At 41.3% G+C, this 24,436-nt stretch overlaps 1 protein-coding gene across 4 annotated transcripts in view; it reads right to left on the bottom strand.

Annotated features, from left to right (window-relative positions):
* ctbp2a (C-terminal binding protein 2a) overlaps positions 1-24,436 on the bottom strand; it is a 90,249-nt gene that overhangs the window by 44,175 nt on the left and 21,638 nt on the right. For 2 of the 4 annotated variants that reach the window (XM_084735386.1, XM_084735385.1), the window contains exon 2: positions 17,080-17,248. In XM_084735386.1, coding sequence (XP_084591512.1) covers positions 17,080-17,137 — 58 coding nt within the window. In that variant the 5' untranslated portion in view covers positions 17,138-17,248. Of the gene's footprint in view, positions 1-362; positions 3,306-17,079; positions 17,249-24,436 lie in introns of those variants that run through there. The other 2 variants (XM_084735384.1, XM_084735383.1) reach the window with 2 other exon arrangements.

Here is a 24,436-nt window from a genome sequence, read left to right as displayed (position 1 = left end):
AGTGATGGTACACATACATCACATACTAATGATTCATCACCATGACGCCTGGAAGTCAACTTCAACCTGACACTCAAGTTGTTGCTTTCAATATACTGAATGTCAACCAAATTGTGAAAACATGACACAATTCTTAACAACACAGCAACACTGCTTTGTGGAGCCTTTCAAAGCAATGAGAGGACGGGAAATTGTGTCTTATATAAACCATGCAAAAAAGGAAGAGCTACAGCAGAAATCCATTCTCTTATCTATTAAAAACACTTGAAACAGCCAAGAAAAAGCAACAGCAAATGTCTCAAGAAATCAGACAAACACAGATGATAAGAGGAGAAGGAGAGAGAGAAAAAAAAAAGGTTTACTTGTATCTGGAGATGCCATAGTGGACACGATGACCGGTGGACCCGTGCGTCGACTTAGCTTCTGGTTAGCAACCAGGGCAGCCTGGCTTTGGCCTGGTGCTCCCATAGGGACAAGAGCATTTTCTGCTGCGGGTCCCCCACCCTTACGCATCAGCTGAGGGCTGGGGTGAGGGCTGTGCATGGGTGACAATGGCAGTAAGTTCCTGTCCCTCTTCATCAGTTCCATGGGCACTGTGTAATTGGTAGAGTATGCTTTTGGTACCTGTTGTGGCGGCTGTGGTAAAGCTGGCATGGACACGGGCATCTGCTGTGGCATACCTTGCATGGTGTGAATGGACCCTGCGATGGCTGGCATTGAACCAGTCATCTGCTGGGGCATCATCTGCATACCCTGCATGGGCATCCCTGGCATTGTCATCCCAGCAGAGTAGGCTGACATGGGTCTTGATTGAACGGGCATAATGGCTCCAGTGTACGGCCCTGGGGTACGAGGTGGTTGGCCCGGGTAACCTGCAGAGGTTTCCAGGAGTTGCTGAGAAGGGGCACTGCTGGGCCTCCTACCCATTACTTCTCCCATCCTTGGAGAGATGGTCTGCATGGCCCCAGGGGTCTGTGGGGGCATCAGCTGTGGGTCCACAGTCAAAGCTTGTGGAGGCTGCGGTGGGTGGTGGTGCGGCTGCTGGTGATAGATGTCTGAGCGATGGCTAAAGCTATTAGAGCGGCCTCGCATGGGTGTTTGAGGTTGTGAGGGAGCCAGCGGTGCCTCAATTGGTCGCTTGCAGTTGTGGACTAAGCGAGACAGTACGCGAGCCTGACCGAGGTTGGGGGTGACGGTGCGGACATCGTTTTCCTCCATAACAGCAAGCATGCTAGTAGAGTCAAAGCCCTGCTGGATAACTGAGGAGATGGTGCTCTCTGAGAGGCCCTCGTTTCGCAGCAGGGCGAGAAACTCAGGATCGACAGTCTTCTTGGGGTCCACAGGCAAAGGCGTTTGTGGGGCAGTGGGGGGAGGAGCAGGAAGAGGAGCAGGAAGTGGAGTAACTGGGGGAGGAGGGGCAGCCTGCACAGGGACTGGTGCAGCTGGGGCAACTGGTGCAACCTGCACCGGGGCAGGTGGAGGTGGAAGTGGAGCTGCCATAGAAAGGGTAGGGTCAGAGACGGGCAAGGTGGGTGGAGGTGGCAGGGGCTGTTGCTGCATCTGGTGCTGCAACTGTTCTTGCTGGAGTTGCTGCTGCTGTAACTGCTGTTGTTGAAGCTGTTGCTGTTGCAACTGTTGCTGCTGAAGTTGCTGCTGCTGTATTTGTTGTTGCTGAAGTTGCTGTTGTTGTAACTGCTGTTGTTGAAGCTGTTGCTGTTGTATTTGTTGCTGTTGTATTTGTTGCTGTTGCAGCTGCTGCTGTTGTTGAATGGTGAAGGGCGAGGCTGTCTCTTGCCTCATTATCATACCTTGACTGGCAGGATCAACTACTAGACAGGTAGCAGCCTGCTGTTGCGTATCCAACGGGCGCCCATTAACGTCAGTATACACCGACTGACCGGGCAGAGGTGGAGGCTCGCTGGCATATCGAGGGGATGCATGCTCCATACCATAGTGAGCAGGAGAGGGGTCTCGTGAGGGTATGCGCTGTTGGCCATCTGGTGTCATTTTGGCAGCAGCTACAGCACCGGGTTCCCTATAAGCCCGACTCAACTCATGAGCGCTTGGAGGTGGGGGAGGAGGAGGTAGAGGCGATGCAGGGGCTGGAGGTCCCACTCTCCCTCCCTGACCTTGATCCCACACAGTACGAGCCCCCGGTGTCATTGCAAAATGAGAGCCTGACCTGCTGAGTGGATGAGGGTGAGGCGGCGGAGTCTGGTGCTCCGGCCGGTAGAATCCCTCAGGTGGCCGAGGAGTCATGGCTGGGTCGTGGGAATAGTAATCCGGATGCGGGATGGATCCTCGGTGAGCCATGGGTGCACGCTCGTAGTGGTTCAGATCAGGCACAGAGCCCTTCCTCAGCCCCCGTGGGTCGTGTCGCTCGGCGTAAACCTGTCTGTACAGAGAGTCTTGGTAGGAATACGGTTCACGTTTCAAATCCAGGTCAGGGGGTTGCACTCCTGGCGGGGGCTCGTACCACCCTCCTCCCTCCCCGTATGACAGAGAGCTCCGCCGGCCAGCTACTCTTGCCTGCTGCTCGTAGACACTCTCAGCCCTGTCCCACTGACCCTCATTCCCTCCTAATGTGTCCCAACTGTGGGAACGACCAAGACTCAACTGTTTGTTAGTGACAAGCATTGGCAAAAAAAGAAAAAGCAGAAAAAGCTTTAACAGAGGAAAAAAAAACTACAAAAGAGAAAAAAATGTCCTAATTGTAGCGGCGTTTTTAAAAGATCTCTTTCAAGTCTTCAACGGGCGAGAGGGAGGTGGAAAACAGACAGAAAAGAAGATGAAGCAAGGTCTATCGTTTCACCCGATATCAGGTTGTAATATTGTAGGTCCGTACTATCAGGTGACTCCCCCCTTTGGCTGTTGGTCCTTGAATAATTAATCTCTGGTCATGCTGGCTTGTTGTGCACGAGGAAAGAGGACACCACACACAAACACATCACACCAAACCACACAAACACACAGTACACAGCGGAGGTAGCACAGCAGCAGTACCACGGTGCATGCTTCAGACGGCCACCAAACGTTCATCAAACAGACAAAAAAAAAAAAAAAAAAACTAAAGGAGGGGATAGGTTGAGTTATTGGTCGGGATGGGCAAGGGCTTGTACTAATCCAATAGGGTTTATCTCTGCCTTCTCTGGGACATTTTACTCGCTCTGCCGATTGCTATGAGGGATTACATCTAAATAAAGCCTGTTTAATTCCACTTCCCACTGTGACGTCATGTGAACCAGATATAAGTGTATCTGGTGATGATGATGATGATGATGATGCCGGTGGTGATTATGCCAATGATTTAGAGTCCAACCCCAAAACCCCCTCACCCCTCTCCTGAAGAGTCACTTACCTGGAGCTGTTGATGATGCACTGTCGTCAACAGGTTTCAGTTTTGCCAGATTCACAGCGCGGGGAGGGGAGGCCAGGCAAGGAGCACAGCTTCATTGAATACAAATGAAATACAGTTCTCTCTCAGCTAAGTCCTATGTGCTGTCAGTAAACATCAAATCCACTCTGATTGGACACTAATCCTCCAGGCCCCATGCTTGCAGCAGAGCCACCACGCAACTGCTGCCCAACTCACTCTGAAATGTCCTTGATGCCACCGTGGCGCTCACTGTCACTGCCCCACTCTCCTCGATTTGGAGATCACTCAGACCTGCTGTCTGTATGTTAACTGGAGGACGCTGGAAATTACAATGCGTGGATTGCATGGAGATTGCAGAATGTATAATGAATTCCACCTGCAATGCTCGTCCTGTTCGTCCTCCTGATGACTATCATTTCAAGCAACGATCCACTAAATTATCAATATTAGGCCTACTGTAGAGTTAAACGAAGAGCTGCACAATTAACTGAAATAATGATAGTGAAGTAAAAATATGTGACAAAACAGTACAATAAGTACAGTACAACAATGAAGTAATTCTGCAGAGATGCCCTGGTCTACAAATCTTGTTGTCCAGATGTGAGAGAATATCTTTGTTTGGTACAGACCCCAACAAATGTCACATTAACATGATTTTAATAGTTATTTTAAGTGAGAATGAAAATTGCAACGCAAAAATATGCATTCATTATAATGCTGTTTTGTCACAATTTTCTGTTGGATGCTGCACTTGGCCATATGCAGTTCCTATGACATTTCAATTAAAGCCATAATATGTAACAATTCTGTATTAAAAAATGCTAGACAAAACTATATATTTTGTTATATTGTGTACTTAAATTATCCCAAATGTTTCCAAGAATGTTCAAACACAGAGAAATCCGTAATTTATTCATGGTAACAGTGTGTTTCCTGCTAGCCATTGTTAGCTAGTTGCTATATCTTTTGCAAATAAAACATGAATAAAACTTTAATATTACCTCGTCCATAAACGTCCATGATTTCTGCCTGAGTCATGTCAGATAGATTTTCATGAACTATAGTGGTTGTTTTAAAGTGATGATAACAACTCCCAAGATTCCACGCTCCTTAAAATGTCAGATCAGAACTACGCCTTCTGTTGTTGTGTTGATGTGAGCGGCAGAATATTGTACATTTAATTGTGCAGCCTTATATTTAATACTGTCATCTTGCACACAAAGTTATAATCTCAAAATTGCTATATTTGTTCATTTATGTTACTACATGAATTCTGACCATATGCATCTTACTGTCAGTAAAAAAAACAACACCTTCCCCCTCTTTCCTAAAGCTCCTCTGATCTCCTTCACTTAGAGAAGCTCTATAATCTGGATTTGCCCCTTTGCAGAGAAAAGTAAAACACTGGGGGGCGTATGAGTGCGCGTCTGCGTGTGTGTGCGCGTCTGTGTGTGTGTGCGTCTGAGTGTGTGCGGAAGAGGGGGAGGGTTCTTTTTGTCACTGCAGTTAATCCAAAGCACCTACAACCTTTGCCTTGCAAAAACACTATGCTTGTTGAGTCGAAATACAACAGGAGCTCATTCCACTTCATTCAAATATGCCACAGTGAAAAAAGCTATTTGTGATAATGCTGCAGCATTTTATACTGTGCCTTGGCCATGAGCCATACATTAAAATGTAAATAATCGCATACATTTACCATTTCATTTAACCAAGGTGATGTTCAGCGTAGGACCGACCTACCTATTTGCTGCCTGCGTGTCTCACTTCATGTCACTGTGGCTGAAACCTGATCCCTTCTGCAGAGGATCCCTGTTTATTAATGCATGAAAACAGATGTAAGGTGAGGAAGTGTCCATTTCCATCCAAATCTAATCTCAGAGCTAACCATAGCGAGGGGCAGTAATACATATTTCAGACGGTGAGGAAAGTTAATATCAGCATATTGAGAAAAGTTCCTGAATATCTTACTGAGGGCCTGTGGTAACGGTGCAGGCATGTATGTCGCTGGCGCTAATATCTTGTTTAATCACAGTTGTGTAATTAGAGTAGGAAGAGATCAGAGAGGGGAGAGGAGTATTCTGCTGTTTTCCAAAAGATGACAGGAAAAAGCTGATGACAGTGGCTCCAAAACCAAATTGTGCGGACGACTGAGAGCGTTTTTCTTTCGGTAAGGTCAGAGGAACATTAGTCAGCTTTATGTAAAAAGGAAATTAAAATGGGAAGAAGAGGAGGCAAGAGCGAGCCCTCACAGAGATCTAAAAGCGACTATAAAGATGAATTATTAAATCAAAGCTGAGGGTTGGATAAAAAAATCATTTTTGAAGCCCATTTTGATTTTATCAGGCGGGGTTCTGCTGATATAAAGTCAATCAAGTTTTACAGTCATTTCAAGTATGGGTGTCATTAATCACCTAAGGGCACACGCAGTCGTTCCAACCTTTTATTCTGAGCTCATACGATAAAGAAACTATTTTCCTAGATGTCAAAATCAGAAAACACTCATTTGTAAAAGTCAGACCTCTACTATATCATTCTAAATTTAAAAGTTACAAATACCACCACATGGTTAGTTTCTTTCTGACGCTTTAAAGGAGCAATATGTAGCAAATGTGCATCCAAAATTGAGTACTGCAGTCAAAATAGCATACTAGAGGTAGAATCCCTATTAAATATACAGTCTATGGTTGAAGCAAGTTGTTTCCCCCCACCCCCTCCTCTCCAGTTACAAAAAAGCTCAAGCAAGCTGCAGGAAAGCTGCAGGAGCGCATGACGAGCGCAGCATTGTAAACTAGGGGCGCAACAGATCGTAAAACTGTGTGTAGAGGTTACGACAGCAGATGTGGCCAAAATTTCAATGAATATCAAATCTTGTGATCCATTTCTGTGATGACACCATAGCCAGTTTCTCAGTTACATCTGTGAAATGCCTGACGTCATGATCGGGATTTCATTCGAGACGATGTGACGGCTTTTACATTAGCCACTCTTCCTTCTTTTAAGATTCCGCTGCCTCACAGAGATGCACTGCAGACAGTGTGTTGATTTAAAAAGTACCAGTGACAGTAAAACTGATCCACACTCCCATGGTTTCGTTTGGTCCATGACCACACGCAGTCTGAACCGTTGTCTACAAAGTACATAAAGTCAGTTGTCTGTCAATGTAAAGCTAAGCCTGTTATCCCGAAAAACAAAAGCCCACTGCTCTGAAAATACACACTCTGGAGTTATAGTTTAGGTTGACTGCCTAAACTACAGACTCCATTAATTTATTGTTCAATTTAACCATTTGAAACATTTACTCTTTACTCATTCGGCAAACATTCAGCCTTAATTTGAACTCTACTTAACATGAAACGGGCAAACTAAAACAGTTATTCCAGGCCAGAATAGAAATTTCAAAAGGAGGACACCGTAGCTGTAGTGCTGTTGTCAGAGAACAGGTATTTTAACTTAACATTTTTCCTTGATCTCTGATAGTGTCTTGGTCCTTTTATGATAAATTAGAGTAAATATACTACAGATTTTTCCTTTAAAGTAGTTGCTTAAATTCAGGAAATGGGAATGAGCCAAAATGTGCATACACACATGTACATGCACGTCAAGGGCAACAGCCTATAGAGTATACGTGATCCCCTGGCTTCTTTCCCCAACCTCATCCACTCCTCTCTCATTACTTCTTCTAGCCCAGCTCTCAGGAGACTCGGGCTCTCAGTGCTGCAGATCACTCATCCCCACAAAGTCAACCTCAAACAGAGAGACGGGGGCAGAGGTGTGTACTCAGGGTTTGCAGATCTAATCCTGACAGGAAAGTAAATCACAGAGTTCTGTTTGTCTCAAACTAAACAATGTTTGACTTTCAAATTCTAATGTTCCTCCATTTGCCATACTTGCCAGACTGTGCACACAACGCCAGATTCACTGTAACAGAGGGATTTAGGAATTAAGCCAGGGATTTTAGAACAAATATAATACCACCCCAGCAGAAGCTTATAAAGACCTTACATTGAATAAGACTTGACTGGCGAAAAATTCAAAACGACTAAAACATATAGAAACCCTGATAAATGAACGTCAAGTGAGGATGCAATTATGTAGTTCTTTTAACTGCTAATAGATTTTAGGAAACTTTGCTTCAGAGTGGTACTTTTTCTTTTACAAGACTACACTTCTTTCAGTGTTAGAGAAAACTGCATTAACCAGCAAATAACAAGATGGACATGATGTACAACAGTCAGATCTGTAGCTAGTCCGTCACACAAGACGCTTGCTTGTTTAGTAAACACTACATCTACTACTAGTACAAGCTGGGGTGATGTTGGACTAATGCTGTAATATTAAGGGACATCAAGACAAACTGTGTGAATTTTAAGCCCAGGGCCATTTCTAGCCTTTTGGGGACACAACGTAAGATGTTGTTTGGGGTCTCCTGTTTTGTGAAAACTAAGGCGGGGTAAACCCAAATCCTCTGAAGTGGTCTGGGACACGCATTTAATTTTAAATGCATCAAGCTGGTGCACTTTAAGAGGCTCGAACTGTGGAAAAACTCCTTTAACACGTTTATTTTCTCAAATTCATTTGACATTGCAGGTCCAATGCTGATCATTACTGCTCAGAGGCTTGAAATGATGTCACCAGTGCAAGATGGCAGTGCTCATATCTGGGATAATTTGGCTTCAGTTTTTCTGTGGGAGAAGGTGGAGAAGTGTCATCCACCTTTTATTTATGTCAGTGGTATACACCATTATATCGCACCAACAGGATTGGGGACTAACAGAAGTAACAGCGTTATATATTTAAAATACAAAATATTGTATTCTGTTCTGTTTAAGTTTAAATTGGTGGTATTCTCCAGACAGTTACTGTCTCTAAAAATAGATTACCTGAACTGATTTGTTTTTATTTTATTAATTCTAAAAATCATGAAGCATGCATTTCACAAAACAGAATTTTTTTTTAAGCACAATAATTTGTCCTTGCAGAGTGAACCTGCAGCACAGCCAGGACACTGTCAGGAATGTGTTTTTGGCAGGGAAATGTAAAAACCGTTTTAACCACATACATAATCAAGAAGGTCACAATGTTAGTGCACAGTGCAAACTCTGCTTTCTAACAAGCAAGCTGCTTTCTGTATTAAAGACTGTCTATTTTGAAGAAGCACCTTGTGATAACTTTAAGACCTTGTCATGCTAATGAGAGTCTATAAGTTATCTGCTGTAAAGCCACAAAGGGCTAATTGTAATTTTGGGCTATACAACTTGACTTGCTCATCAGATTGGCTAACTTGCTTGCTAATTAACTTACCTGATTTGCAAATATGTAACGCTAATTAGCCACATATGAGCTGTTTATTCAATGTATGATCCACGTTATATTCTTAAGACGAGTGTGGCGTGCATAAGATGCTCTACTGCCACAGGATGGCAGCACCTGCCCTTATGTAGTAATGTAACCTGTTGAGAACTGAATGTAGCTACACACCCAGACTCAGCGAGACAATTTTGAAGTACTCCAAAAGTAATGCATTACTTGAACATGTTGTAAATTACATTTTGTGGCATGATTTCAGTCATCTGCAGTGAAGTAAGTTTTAACAGCAATCCTCTAAACACTGTCACCCAACCCTAGTGTGTGAGTGTGTGTGTATGTGTGTGTGTGTGCACTCAGTGGGGGCATAACCATGTAAAATGTCTGCATGCTTTACCAAATGTTGGAATCAGAGGATTCACATGCAACAAGGCCCATTTAGAAATTTGCTGTCACTCACACTCACCCTCCATCTACCCACCCACTCACACACACAAACAGCGCACACACACATTCGGCTCACACGATCCAGGATCCCCACTCATCCCTTTGACCCCGTTCTGCTCGTCTTCTGACGTGCGGCAGAGACAGCAGCGGCCGCGGTGCTTCGTTAATGTCCCTTTTCATTCACACACGCAAACCGCCGCTAAAGCCTTGGCCTCAGTCCTGACGTGCATACATGAATAAAAATCACACGCTAACTCAAAGTGAATACTGCAGCGCAACAGAAATAAAAACAACTGTCTCCTACAGTGTGACACGTTGCGTACTCAAGGCATGATTTGAATGTTAAACACACATTGACTTATGCATGAGCGTGGGGCAGGAGGCACTAACTGGAAATGGGATTACAATGCCACTGCTGCTGCAAAGAATAATGCTGTCAGATGAATTGCAATGCACACTTAACAGACATTATGTACATGGCTGCCTTGTATGTGATTCCAGTGGGATTATTTGTCTCTGAAAACATCTCCATAGGGATTAAATGGACTGTAAAATGGAGGTCGATGGCAATGAAGCTAGTACTTATCTAAATGACAATCATATACTCGGTAAGTGTAACATTCTGAATTGATACAGTGGGTTTTTTAATTTTGCTAGTGTGCATGCACTACAAACACCCAGCAGCAATAGCCCACAATTTCTCCAGAATTTCTTCTATGTCAGCAATGTAGAGAGACCACTCTGCATCTCCATCACTCCACCTCTCCAACAAATCTCCAGCCCAATCCAGAGAAGCCACATGATACTAAGCCCGAGTTGGTTGCACCCAGCTGTACATTATTTTGCACCACACTTTAAAACTAGCTTACAATTAAGAAATATTAAATCTAAACCCCTCTTTAAACCTCAGTTTAGATAATTCTGTTGCACCAAATCAGTCATCCAGTTGACTTTAAACTCACACTTGAGGAGGTTTATTTTTTAAAGTGGCTGCCTTTTTGAGATGGATTGAGCAAAATAATCAAATTCTTCCAAGAAAGTTAAGGAGAGACTATGATGTTTGGCCATTATGCTCCATTCATGCGGCCAACAAGTTTTTCTCATAGAAATTGGAGCCTCTCTACTGAGTCATCATGCGTGAGCTAACAATGCTAAGTAACTTTAGCAAGCTAGCAAACAATGTAACGTTTTGTTATCTTTTTAGCTATGCAGCAAACAATGTCAACATTTTATTAATGTTTTAGCCAGTGTCACTTTTTGTTAACTTTTTAGCTAGGTAGCAAACAACGTAAGTTTTTATTGAGGAATACAGAACAGCTGAATGTTAACAATCCTCCACTTCTTTTACACTAGGTACTGACAGAATTCAAATGCATTTTTTATTTATTTAGTTATTTAATATTTGGGTAAGAAAGCATATCCATATTGATTAAACTTTAAGCTTGGTTTACATGAAATAGATCATCTGGATTTACTAATTTTAAACCCAGCTTCTGCTCTGATTAGAAGTGATCTTAGATTAAATTAATTTTTGTTGGTGCAACCCAGTTTTAGCGTCATAGTTGGGGAGTTAAAAGTTGAATATAAGACTCTTCCAGGAACTCATTTCAAACTTCCACAACCGCTAAGCTACAGTACGTGCCAACCCAAACAAAGGCAAATGCAGACACTAAGAAGAAAAGGAAAACCAGAACATTTCATTGAAGGTGTGCAAAAGAGACAGTCACACTGTAATGACAATAATACCACAACCACACATGCCAGTTTGATATGATCACAGGAATTTCCTTCCAAAAACGACACTTTGTACCATTTTTCTATCTGCTCATTTTCCTTCTCCTCCTCCCCACGCTCTCCTTGCCCCTCCCTGCCTCTCCACAAAGCCTATAAAGGGGTCGTGGGTTTTGGTGAGGAGCCTGGAACAAGCCCGAGGGGGGGTCAGACCCAGAGACCGCCGCTCCGATGACTTCATACCAGAGCTGGATGCCAGAGCGCAGGGAGACGAGTGGGAGGGAGGGATGAAAGCAGAGAGGTGGATGCAGCAGAGCCCCGAGTCTGTGCTGAAAAGCTCAGGATATGAAGCCCCCCCCAACTCCTGCAGGGGAGGATGACATCAGGACACCCCCTCCCTTCTTCTCCACAGCCTCTCTGGTTGTCCTCTCTATTTAATATGAAGCGTTTTGTTATAAAGAAGCTTGCAGGTCTGTTAAATGTGAGAATATGAATACTTCACACGCAGGCAAAGTTTTATTTTAGCTTGACTGGCCACATTATTTACTGTTCACTGTTTGAACGTCTCCTCCTGTTGTACACATGACAAAACAAGACGCATTATCAAGCATTAACATATTTATTTAACTGCCAACTAAAACACTTGGACTCGCCATGACAAATTGCACTACCCCACCTTGTGGTGTTTGCATCCAAGCACAGATTTACAACTTGTAAATCAACATTCAGGAACATGCTGTTACTGCGACCTAGTTCACATCGCAGTGCCGCTCACATCCCATCTATGCCCAGATCAGTCAGTTAGCTCTGGCTAAACGGCAATGGCAACGACTTGTGCTGCTGCCCAAGCCAATGCATGCTGGGTACACAGATGGAGCGGACAGAAGGAGAGACAGAGAGAGTTAGAGAGAGAAAAGGGGGGAATGGTAGAGTATGGGAACTGATGCTCACAACAGATGTTTGCCACAGTTCCCTTATTGCAGTTACACTCTTCTTGGCACTTTATCAAACCCACAACAGAAGGAGTAGTTGCACCATATACATTTTGAAAGCTGATATCTAAACTAAACAATGCTGTTAGGCTTAAGTGTCTTAATTTGTTCACTGGAAATTCAAACAGAATCCTTCTGTGTTTCAGCTGATACAAATAAACTTAAAAAATAAAGTAATTATTAAAGATTTTCATGGTTTCTCAGAGCATCTTTCAGCAGGGGTCATTGACCACCTCTTCTAACATGATAAAACGTTTTTTTATATACTCACATAGGCCTGTAGCTAATGTTATGCCACATTTTCTACAAATGTTTCGCCTATAAAATGTTGGTAAATGTTTGTAAAACAGTGAAAAAAAAAAAACGCTCATTCTAATTTCCCAGATCGCAGAGTGATGGAGCTTATTCAAAATGTGTTTTCTTTGCCATCATCCATCAGTCCAAAACCCAAAGATATTCAGTTAAGCTAACTATAGTATAACAAAATGTTCATTTTTGTTTTCCTGTAAAACATGAACCTTCAGGGACAAAGAGCACATGTGCAATTTCATACAGCAAATAACATATAGTGTAAAATAATAACCATGCTGCCTGAAAATGTGAAGGAAATTTGAATCAATTTTGTAATGTATTCCAAATAAATAGACTTTTCCAGTCAAATCAGCTTAATATTAATTGTGTTTTACTTGAGAGAACATGTTCAATAAACATAAAAAGGTATGAAAGTTGAACCAGCAACTCTTATTCCACATTTAGCACAAAAACAAAATGTGACACTGCTGTCAGTGAATTTATTCATGTTTAAGGATAAGAACTGAGTTCAGTACTAACCCTCATCCTGGGCTGCAGTGTTTTCATTATTGTGAAAACAAACAACCATGATCTATCTTAAAAAATATCAGACACGCAGCAAGTTTTCATCATAAATTTGCGTCAAAAAAGAAGGGTCTCAGAAGCGTATTAACTCTCAACAATGCATGCTGGGAAGTCTGCTAAAATGCTGATAAAGTTTCTTTAGAAACTTCATTTAATTAGTTGATTGAACTGTGCACACAACATTCATTCAACTCATCACTTCAAGTTACAGGACTTCAACTTTTAAGTCACATTCTAATGAGTTCTGTAGTGTTCTGATAATAAATGCTCAGAAAATTAAGTTTAATTAACTTGAATAAATAAGACTTGTTTATTTACATTAAGTTAATAAGAAACATTTAGTTGATTCCACTGAATTCTTGTATGTTTTTACGCTGTTTATTTAAGAGTGGCCAGTGTTGAGGCAATGGGCTCCCAAATCTTTTCAACTCAAGAACCAAAAGAAAAATTTGATTTCTCCATGGGACCCAAATTTATTTTACACTGCCTACATTTCATCTATATTTATAAACATGACAGACAGGGCTAAACAGTCCAACACACAGCATCTGAGCTGAACAGGCCAGCACAGCAAAAAGGAACGCTCTTCCTTTATTTTAATTAGGAAAATGAATTCACATATCAAAGCATTGTTATGCATTTTACTCTGCCAGCAGATAATAATAAGAACAGGTCCACAACCACCGCTGGCTAGTTTGGGAAATGCTTAGTCCATCCTCCACTAACAAAAGCGATCACAAAGACACAACACAACCAGATCTGGTTGCTCAGCTAAAACAATTTCCTCGGGGAAACCCCAATTTGATTATCAATTTATGGTCAAAGGTCATCAAGCAAACAAGCCAAACACTCTGCTGCTATTTTTTATCTTTGTCATTTCAATTTCTTTGTGCCTCTTTGACTGAGACCTTGAGTTCTGGGAAATTGAGATGAGCATGTGTCACCATTTATGACACGTTAGATGCCAAATGATTAATAGATTAATACCAATAAAAAAAACAACAGACATGAGTTTTGACCTTGCATATCCAATTTGAAAACCACAAAAACCCCACATGAAAGCAAAAGGACAGTGAGTCACATCAGATATCCTCAGTGGCAAAACATCCACCGTCTCGGTTCAAATCTGCATTCCAGCACCGTGACCACTTTTGATGGGAATAAACAGCCACACTTGATCAGCCATTTCGAATTCAATTTGGGCCACAGGCACGGCTCAGTTAGCCACTCATCACAATGAGTAAAGATGTAATCAATGCACTCCGCTGTGAAACAAGTATTGGATTGACACAGTTATCCTCAGAAGATAAATGGAGATTAGGGAAGCTTCTCCTCGCCGTCTCGCCAAGTGCTACCCACGACGGCAACGCAATCACAATCACTCCATAACATTCTTGTTTTTGTCAATACACATGATGTGAACTTTGATTTCTATTTCACGCCTCAGTCCCAACACTCTGTTTATAGATAATAGTGGGTGGCTTTGACATTATGGTGCAGAACACCCCATGCCTCTGGTTTTGAAATACCCTTTTTATATGGCTGAGCAGATTTAACGCTACCGTGAAAACAACGTGATTCACCACCCTCTGATCTTTTAACTTCCTCGACGTGAATCACCCTCTTCTACACATTTTTTTAAGAGCAGCTGTGGTGACTAACTGCACCAGAGGAAAAAAAAAAATCCCCCTTCATCTTTGGCAGAATGACTTCATTGTTGATAAGCAGAGGAGACATGGACACTGCTGAAGATGTCTCTGGGATGAATGGGACACATCAGAAAATACCGTTATATAATTTTTCAGCAGATTGTGTCTTTAGACAGCACACAGTCAATATTCTGGTGCACAAAAAATAAAAAATAAAGAGGGAAAAAGTGTTTCCAAGCAAGCAGGGTTGGTGGTTTGGAGGGTTTGAGATGCCACATGTGGCTCTCATTCTGAGGGTGGAAACAGACAGCAGCACTGCTTCATTTAGGAATCTATTATATTGTGTTTCTCAGTCTTAATGGGATTTTCCCTTGTGAAGAAAAAAAGAAGAAATGTTGATACTTGATACTCTGTGAAGTTTTAATGGCAAGTAACTCAATATTACTAAGAAAATCCTATGGTTTCACTTTTAGAAAGCTGTGAAAAGTGAAACTGGAAAATCTAAATTATTTTCCACACAGAAGAAGACCTTATTAAAATCACATGTGAAACAAGGAAAATGACTAAAAAAAAGGGGTGTAAGAAAATATCAATACACCTGAGCATCATGATAATATGTGTAGTGATACTGTGTGATTCTCAAAAACACTTTATCAATACATCATGATACATGTAAAGACTAAAAAAGTCATATTTAGTGCATATGGTGGTGTTTTACATTAAAAAAGGCAACATATCACCTTGCTTTCAGCATCGCAATATAATGAATCCCTGTATTGTGATATATACCTTTTGGGACGTTAGTGCTTTCACACCTAACCTGTTTGGTTTGATTAAAATAGACCCCGGTCTGTTACCCCAGTTGGTGTTCTTCATCTGGCTGGCTGTTTGCATGACACTGACTCTTTTACAATGATGCTGTATATTATAGATGAACTACAGGCCTGTTCAATTACTTTTTTTAGAAGGGCCAGATCTGAAAAAGTAAGTCAAAGTCCCGTTAATGTGTTATTTTATTTTGTACATTAATACAGAAAAAAAACAATGAATGGGCTAATCAGCCTACTAATAAAATGCTGATCTTAATGATCAAACAATATAAACACTCAATTAACTTAAGCCAAATACTCATGCATGAATGCTTTCTTATTTTTCTCTCACAGTTGCTCACACAGCAGTAAGAGAAAATCCTGCCAAGTCTGTTCTTACCCACCCGAGTAATCATTCTGTCCTTAAGTTGGACGTGCTTGCCAGGAAATTTACAATTAGTACATGGAAATGCCACAATAAATATAAGGGAAGCAGACTTAAGTGCGTTTGCAAACCACCAACCAACAAGCCACTCACATTTGCCGGACAAAGTCAAACAGAAGAAAAGAAGTGAAAAGACGAGAAAATGCCTCTGAATAACCAGCGTGTTTTCATGACATTACACAGCACAAAACACAATCTTCAATCTTACCTAAGACAAAACGGAAAGTACCGATGAACGCCACAAAAGTTCTTCGACTGTTCACGTGAACGATTCATGAATGAGGCCTAATTTTGCATTTAGTAATTTTTCATATTTTAGAAATTATCAAAGCGGTCATTAAAAGGATCTGGCCCACGACCCACCAGCAGACTTGAACTTAAAAGACAGATAGAAAACCCCGGGACACAAAGAGAGATGGAATGGAGCCTAAATGAGACTTTACAGTGAGTTATAGAAGCTAGTGCATCAACGGCTACAGCAGCTATACCCACATTACAAATACAAAAGAATAATCTTGCACTATACATAGCAGAGTATGAATTATTGGTGCCTGAGTGAAGTGTGATTTTGAGTTTAAGCACACTCAAACACACACTCACACACACACACACACACACACACACACACACACACACACACACACACACACACACACACACTCACTAAATAAACATGCAGACAGTCAGCGGTTCCTGTCAATGGTTAAGTAAAAAATGAGTGAGGAAAACCGAAAGGAAAATCTCTTGTTTTATCTTAAAACACACACACTCACACTCTCTCTCTCTCTCTCTCACACACACACACACACACACACACACACACACACGCACACACACACACACACTTAAATGCACAAACACACACAAATCAATCCCACTAGCAGCTATAATCAATCCCAGGGCTCCAAGGAGTGCTTCACTTTATTACAAACTCCCTACTTCATCTCTCCAGCAATCTGGAAACACCGAACTCAAGTCTCATTCAGCCATCAACCCAACCTCCTCAACAACACGTGTGCATGCACGCACGCACACACACACACACACACACACACACACACACGCTCTTTCTCAGTCCTTCAAAGCCGAAGTTTGGAGCCTCGGCTGGTCCCAAGGCTCCTTTTTGACACACACAAACACACTTATGCAAACGATCCCGCCGGCTTTTCACTGAATTTGTAGCAGCAGGCTGAAAGGCTTAAACACTGATGGAAACTTCATTTCCATATAACAGCGGAGGGAAACTTTTTTTTTTTTTTATGGCTACAACATAAACCTGTGAAACTGATACACACACTCAAAGTTACACACACAAAGACACAAGCATCTCACAACCTAAATAATCAATTTCAAGTGACCTGCAGATGTGGAGCCAGCAGCTCATCCGCATGTGCATAAAAAGCAGAAAGAGGAGAAATAAAGAGAGGAATAAAGGAGTGTGTCTCACCCTCACAGATCCTGTCCAGCCGCTGGCGCTTCACTTTATGTTTGTCGACCAGAGCCATCCCGTCACAGCTCAAAACGCTCGCTCCTCTCTTGAATTTTGTATCCACCACTCCTCCTTAAAGTCCCAAATGCACCGATCCTCCAGAAGTTAGCTAGCTGATGTTTTATACCTGAAATTCAAGAGAACGTAGACAAAGATGAGTATTCTTGGAAGAAAGTCTGACTGAAAGTTTCACAACTTTGACTTCATGTTTAGCATTTTTTTAAATGGATTTTAGGTTATTTATTTACTTTTTTCCCTTTTGTAAAGGATTATGAACTGGATAAAACTGTTCCATGTGATGTTTTGTACTAGTGTTGCCCCTGAGATTAAAACAGGGGTTCCCAAACTTTTCCATGCCAAGGGCCCAAAAATAGCATTAGTTCATGGCCAGTAATAAGTCTTTAAAACGTTGACTGTTTTTTCAGCCTCTGCTTGTTGCTTTCGTTTCAAGTGATGCTGAAGTTTATACGGTTTTTGACTAATTTGAGACGGCCTTCATAGTCATTCTTACATGCAGCAGTAAATTCCTACTTTATGAATGCTGCCCTATACTTGCAAGTTGTATTTGGCTACGAGTACTTCAGATTTTTTGCAGCTAAGTTTTTGACAGCTGGGCAGTTGGTCTAATTGTCAGGTCTTTTCCTTTTCAAAAACATGTCCATTTTTGTGAGATAACAAGCTAGCTAGCTAAATTTCAGGAGCAGAGTAGCTTTGTGATCAGTGCAGATCGGTTTAGGTCAACACAGAGAGCTTATGACGAGATCAATGATGTTTTGACTGGCAGGCAAATAGAAAGATGGGCACTACAAATACAATTTTGATTAGTTGTAAATTTATTATAAATTCTGTTTTTATTAAAGGAGAAATATGTAATTTCTTTACTATATGTCATCAGAGTCTAAGGGAAAAAAAAAAAAGAAATATCAGTTTTCCAACATCAATGCTACAGCCAGCATGCTGTCTTTTGAAATTTCCATTCCTGGCCAGAACAACTGTTTTTGTTTCTGTTTTACATTTATTCTCTTTACATGGAGTTAAAATGAATGCAGAACGTTTGCTGAATGAGTAGGTGTCTGTTTATGAGTCATAAGCAATCATTAATAATCTTTAAAAAAAAGAGTAGATGTTTTTAATGGTTAAATAGAGCAATATTTTAAAGGAGTCTGGCAGGACGTAAGTGTATAGAGTGCGTATTTTCGGAGCAGTGGGCTTTTGTTTTTGGGAACAGGTCTCACTTTGCATTGAGAGTCACCCCCTGACAGCCCCCACTTTGAAAAATCACTGAATTAAAATACAGTGTACACACAATGACTTCCAACAACACAGGACATGGCACAGTATACTTGATTACGCACAGCATAACATCACATACATCAAATAAAAAAGCATTGTGTTGTAAAAATTAAAGACAAAGGAGGGTGTGTTTCATGAAAAAAAATAATAATATGCAAAGTCAGTGGTTAACTTTTAGCTAAATGTTAAATTTGGCTTTAAAGAACTTCATAGAAGTGTAACTGTTTTTGTCTGTGGTAGAGGAGTCCACTGACTTGTGGCTTTAAGAGAAATGTATGCTCATTAAGAAGGTGAGACAGTAGATTAAGTTTCAGTCACTGCTGCGCACACTTATCATGATTTCCTGCCTTCCTGAAAAGTGCAACCCAAGAAAAACACAAACTGTCATCTGACAGGCATCACGCTCAGCCGTTTCCGTTTCAACCTCGGCAGAACCACTGAATTGCCTTGCAAAATCCACCTTGCGGAGACTCGACTCTCCACTAGAGGGAGCACCATCTCAGTGAGACATCATTTATTTAATTAAATGAATAAATGTCCCTTCTCCAACCGCAGCCCCCCAAACAGAGTGGAACATGACAAAAAAGCAGATAAACACAGAGTGAGTGAGTAAATGAGGCATTTTACCAATCTTTTACGTTCAGTGACTGATGCTCCTCTAAAGAGCAATCTTCTAATTGGTTCCTGTTGAAGCCTGAGGGACACGGCACAGTTTTTTGGGGAGAAGCAGGCAGACAGAGATAGAGGAAAACTGCACACACACACAAAGGCAACTAGGTATACACACACACACACACAATATGACAAGCAGAAATGCAGGCTTGCGCACACACACACACACACTCTAAGGGCAGCGAGTCACACAGAGGAATGTGGGTCAGTTAGTCAGCAGACGGGAGGAGGTTGTATCAGCAGAATAAAGACATAAAAGGGGGATGGTGGGAGGGAGAGGAAAGTACTAGAAAAACATCGTCTGACAGGATGAGTACAGTGTGACACCATCCTCCTCCTACATTTTAACTGTATCTCTTTCAGCACTTTCGCATTCATAACCCTGCCTCTGTTTCTTTCTGTACTCGCCTCTGGGCCCAATCCTAGAGTGCTGCACTTTGAGAATGGCTCTCACTTGACTCTTTATATGATGATATATTGATATTTGCGCTGTAACTGCAATTATAACTGTTATGTTTCGGTGGGGGTGGAGGGCAGGCTAAGCAGCAATATGGCTGGATGATGAATTGATGTTGCATTTTTATTTGGCCAGCTGTTGGGGCAGGAGGAGAGGGTGGCGGAGGTGGTGCACTGCAGCTAAGTGAATTTAAAAGAAACACTACAGTGGGTGCTCCATCTCTCCCGCATTCACCTCGACAAACACACTGCATGTCTTTCTTTAACCAAACACATTTCGGCTCGCTCCGCCAGTCAGCTGTGCCTCGGTTTCCCTCCTCCACAAGGTAAGCCTTCCTGCCAAAGAGCTGAAGACCCACATGTGGGAGTCAGAGGAGAAGTAATTGAGCAAGAGGGAAAGCAGGAAACAGTCAGTCAGAGGCGGGGGAGTCACACCGCCTTGGCTATGAATAGACCGGAGGAGACATGCATGGGCATCTCCTACTCTGTGCTGCATGAGCGGCAACACTATAGGTCATGAGTGCTTCCAGCCATTTAGTCATTATAAACTCTCCTGATATAGACTTCACTTCACTGACAGCTCACAAACAGTAATATAGGCTGCTCTGGTGCACAGGTGCCTGCAAAACTAGTTCTCAAACTCATAATGTACAATAACATGGTGCTTGTACAATTTCATGAGTGTAAAAGGTATTATCACAATAAAATACAGTCTAATCCAGAACAGACGCTATTTTTTCTAAAGTCAACAGCAATAACTTTAATTAAATTAGAGGTAGGGCTTGGCAACAATCCAGCATTAACATTTATCTTTTTTACCAACACTTAGAGAAACTGTACTGTGGTGACAGACTGATAACATGCTATCTGGTTTAAATTAAAGGGGAAGATAGTTAATTCTAATGCACATCATTTTGATCATCTATATTTGATTGCACATATTATGTAAGCTTAGGCAATAAAGCAATAATGATATGTATCGGCAATAGACACTTTATCAATAGCAATAATAAAAAAACATTGCTCAGTAAAACGTTCAATAGTTTCACTTAAATGTATTAAATGCAGACCACCATGACAGCACATAATCAATATGCCCTGGCTCACAAACAGCCTATCAAATCCCTTGATGATGGAGCGTACTGAGAGTCCAATGCAAACAGACAGTCATTTAAAAGCTGTGCTGTTTAGCTGCACCATGAACGTGACACTAACTGAAACAGTCAGGAGTGAGAAAATGAGTTCATACGGTGAGGAAATTAATAAAAGACGGCAGATCAACTTACATCAGTATGGCAGTTTTTGTTTTTAAAGTCTACAGAGTCTATTACCCGTCTGTATTGATAAATGAAGAGGTTAAGTTCACACAGGCCTAATATTATCATATATAAGGTTCAAATGATGATTTTGAGCCCTATAATGAGGTGTTTCTTTGTCCGCCATATATAATTTAGGTCTACATGTTAAGTATTGATTGATTCACTGGCTGAGCATACTGAATAAGTTGATAAGACATAACATAAATAATATCCCTCAATACATCATTTAAAGTCCCTGGTAAGTTGGCTTGACATAGTAGAAACATTTACATGATATCAAGCTGACTGTCTCATTAAGCACCCACAAAAATCTGAGTGAAAATAAACATTCGAAAAGAGCACATTTTGCTGTTTAGACCATTTCATGAGACTGTGGAAGTGCGGCAAGTCGCGATTTGATCGACATCATCCTTAGAACGAGGACGGAGGCAGCAACAAAACGTGTTTTAGTCAAAACAGAATTAGTGCACGTTATGTTGTAGCTTGTTAGTGTTATCGCGTGACTTTGGTGTTTGTAATGCGTTAATTCAGAATCAAAGTAGCCTTATTTGCTGTGGACAGAGGCAGCAGTATACCCACAATGCCTGTGTTCTGCGAGGTAAAATGACTGTTTTTGTCAAAGGAGTCTGGAGTGATATAACGGCTTCAACTCCATGTTGTCGAGTTGGCTCAGATTCAAAGAGGCAGACTGAGCAGAACAACTGACGTGGATTTTTTATGAACAATTCACAGTTCAGTAATTTTCGTAATAAAAGTTTGAGCATAAGCACACAATGACAATATTGAATTTGGATTAAAAACTATTTTTTAATACTTTTTAGATGCTTTGTGATGTTACGTTAAATTACATAGTTAGAAGGCTATTGTAGATTTGGGTTTTCAGTGGCTTTAATAATGTTTTTTGATAAATATAACCTCCCCAAACCTCTACATTTACAACCGCAGATCTACGCTCATCTACACCTGGAATCATTTCAAACATCACATTTCATCACTTCTGTTCTCGCTGGTGGTCTCAATGGATGGGATGGCAAAACCCAGCGGCGTAGAAGAATGGCCCACTCAGCAGTTTGAGAGCTACATTTTGACCAAAAACCCAATTCTGTGGTATACATGACTTCATTTCCATAAATTAATTCCAGAGATTTGACTCAAGTAAGAAGCAGATCCGCTCTGTTTCCAGAGGGAAAAAAAAAAAAAAGTCTGCTCCACAAAGCGGGTTGAAAAGTCAACAACAAGTTTGAGAAGAGCTCTCAGCCTGAGGAGTGTCAGAGAGGAGGAACAGTTATCCTGCAGCCCTTTCGCACCATCGCTGCTGGATTGTTACTTGACTAAGTGCTGTTACGTAACTTAACAATAGGGGGACTGACCTGAGAGAGGGAGAGAAAAAGAGGAGAAAGTCGCACACTCTCAAACACACATGCAAATGACAGGAAATACACAGCTCCAGGGATTGTCTGGCTCAGCGCTGAGTGTGTTGTGTTAGCTGTGTGGTAACACATTGTAGTCATGTTCACAGGTTTCCTGACAAGTCTGTGAATGTTACCAAGTAACTGTTGTCTGATATGACAAATGCTCTAAACCACATAATATTCTTGGTCATGGAAGTTTTTTCTTGTCTTTATAATATATAAAATTCTGACTTTTATGAGCTACAGTATGATTTCTGAAGACAATAACATCTTTATCTGACTTTCAGTATACACTCTCACACCTACATACACTCACATATCTGTGAAATACAGCCAAATACTGTTTTGTGATTACATCTTGTCTTTCTATTTCGACTCGCAACCTGAGGCAGGCCTGTTTTTAAAGCAGCAGTTCCCAAATGTATTAGGTGCGTAACTTTTTCAGAAATTTGTGACAGTGCAGATTAGTTGAGAATTTAAATAATCGTTAGTTGCAGAATCCCTATATCAGGAAAATATAGTGGACATTTTCATGCCATGCAGTAAGTGACCATCTATAGTCAAAAGCAAAATCTAAAAATGTCTCTTCACCAGCAGTGGGACAGAACGCTTAACTCCCCAGTGATGGTTGAAGCTGCGTCCAAAACATTATACCCACCACCAACATCCAGGATTTCTGGGTAATGAAGCTGTTTAAACTTTCTAGAAATTCACAGTTTTCATACGGTTGCATGTTTGGGCTACAGAAGCGTGAAGTTCCTCCCTGTAAAGCTTCGACGTAGGTGTTAGTTTCAACAAGTAACCTAAATGCCACTCATATGACGAACTGCAAAAATAAAGCTCTTTTTTTACACTTTAACTGTGACTAAATTACTGGCACAGAGTTCAGTGGTGTTCAAAGTTAAGAGCTTTGTAATGCTTGTGAAATGCAGCAGATGTACACCACAGATGTGCTACCACAGCTTCTCTATGTGAAGTAACATTTTCATCAAAACGCCACAAAAAAATTCAGAGAGCCGTGCCAGGCGTTACATTGCATTGTTGCAGCTGTTGCATCATTCCAAGAGGTTATGAATTCATACAGCGCTTCTCCATCTGACACACTGTACATCAAGAAATTTCACAAGCAGAAAGAGCCAGTTGTACACTTCAGAAACACATCTCTCCTTCAGCTCTTTATGTTACATCTCTTTCAGTCGCGTTTATTCCTTTCAACTCCTTTTGTGATGAAAAGTACATAACAAGGCAGGCAGCCCAAGAGATCTTGTTTAGGTTGCTTATAGCACAGAAGACACAGAGGGAGGGAAGAGAAAGTGAAAGAGAGAGAGGTCTTTTTCTGACTGAGGCCATCTCTCGGAGGAGCCGTCTCACCAGATTAAGAAACCTGTGGGTTTGGCTAAGGGTAAAGAGGCACAGAACGAAGTAAAGCTAGCTCTGACTTTGTCATAACACGTGTTTGACTGAAATATCTTTGAAGGCGTTTACTACAAGGGGGAGTTTTCATCTTGAAAAAGAGCAAGACACTTTTTTTTGCTCTTTCCTTTTTTTAGATCATCAACGAAGCTCCCAGCCCTTGACCTCAGTGACCTAGTTTAACTATGTGAACTTGATGACCACCAGTCGGTACGCACACAGAAGTGACAGAGCTACACAAGTATGGGTTTGCAGTCAAACAATTATGCTGAGGGGAAACCTGGTGCCCTTTAGATAAACTGGAAATAACTTTTTTCTTGTGAAGTCTATTTAAAAAACCCTCCAATTTCTTGCCTCAGGCAATAATCTAAAAATCTCTCAATTTGCTTTCTTTTCCATCTTTCACTTTTAAATTATCTTTGTTCTAAGTGCAGCCTTGTCTCTTCTTCACACACCATCCCTTTGAGGGAACAGTTTGACATTTTGAGAAATTCACTTCTTCACTTTCTTGTTGAGAGTGAAATGAGAAGATTAATATCACTCTCATGTCTGCATAAGAAGTTATAATCAGCAGTTGCTTAGGATAAAGGCTATGAAACAGCTAGCCTGACTCTGCCTAAAAGTAACGATATCTGCCTCTAAAGTTACATAATTAACACATATCATGTTCGTTTGAAGTGTGTAAAAGTGCACTGAACTGTAACCCCTACCCCCAAAATATTTTTTGAGGACCTTTTATTCATCTCCTCT

The sequence above is a fragment of the Lutjanus erythropterus genome, chromosome 14, assembly GCF_056507025.1.
Source record: "Lutjanus erythropterus isolate fLutEry1 chromosome 14, fLutEry1.hap2, whole genome shotgun sequence".
Classification (NCBI taxonomy): domain Eukaryota; kingdom Metazoa; phylum Chordata; class Actinopteri; order Lutjaniformes; family Lutjanidae; genus Lutjanus; species Lutjanus erythropterus.
Note: the sequence above shows the minus strand (reverse complement) of the source record. Positions and strands in the feature narration are given on the sequence as shown.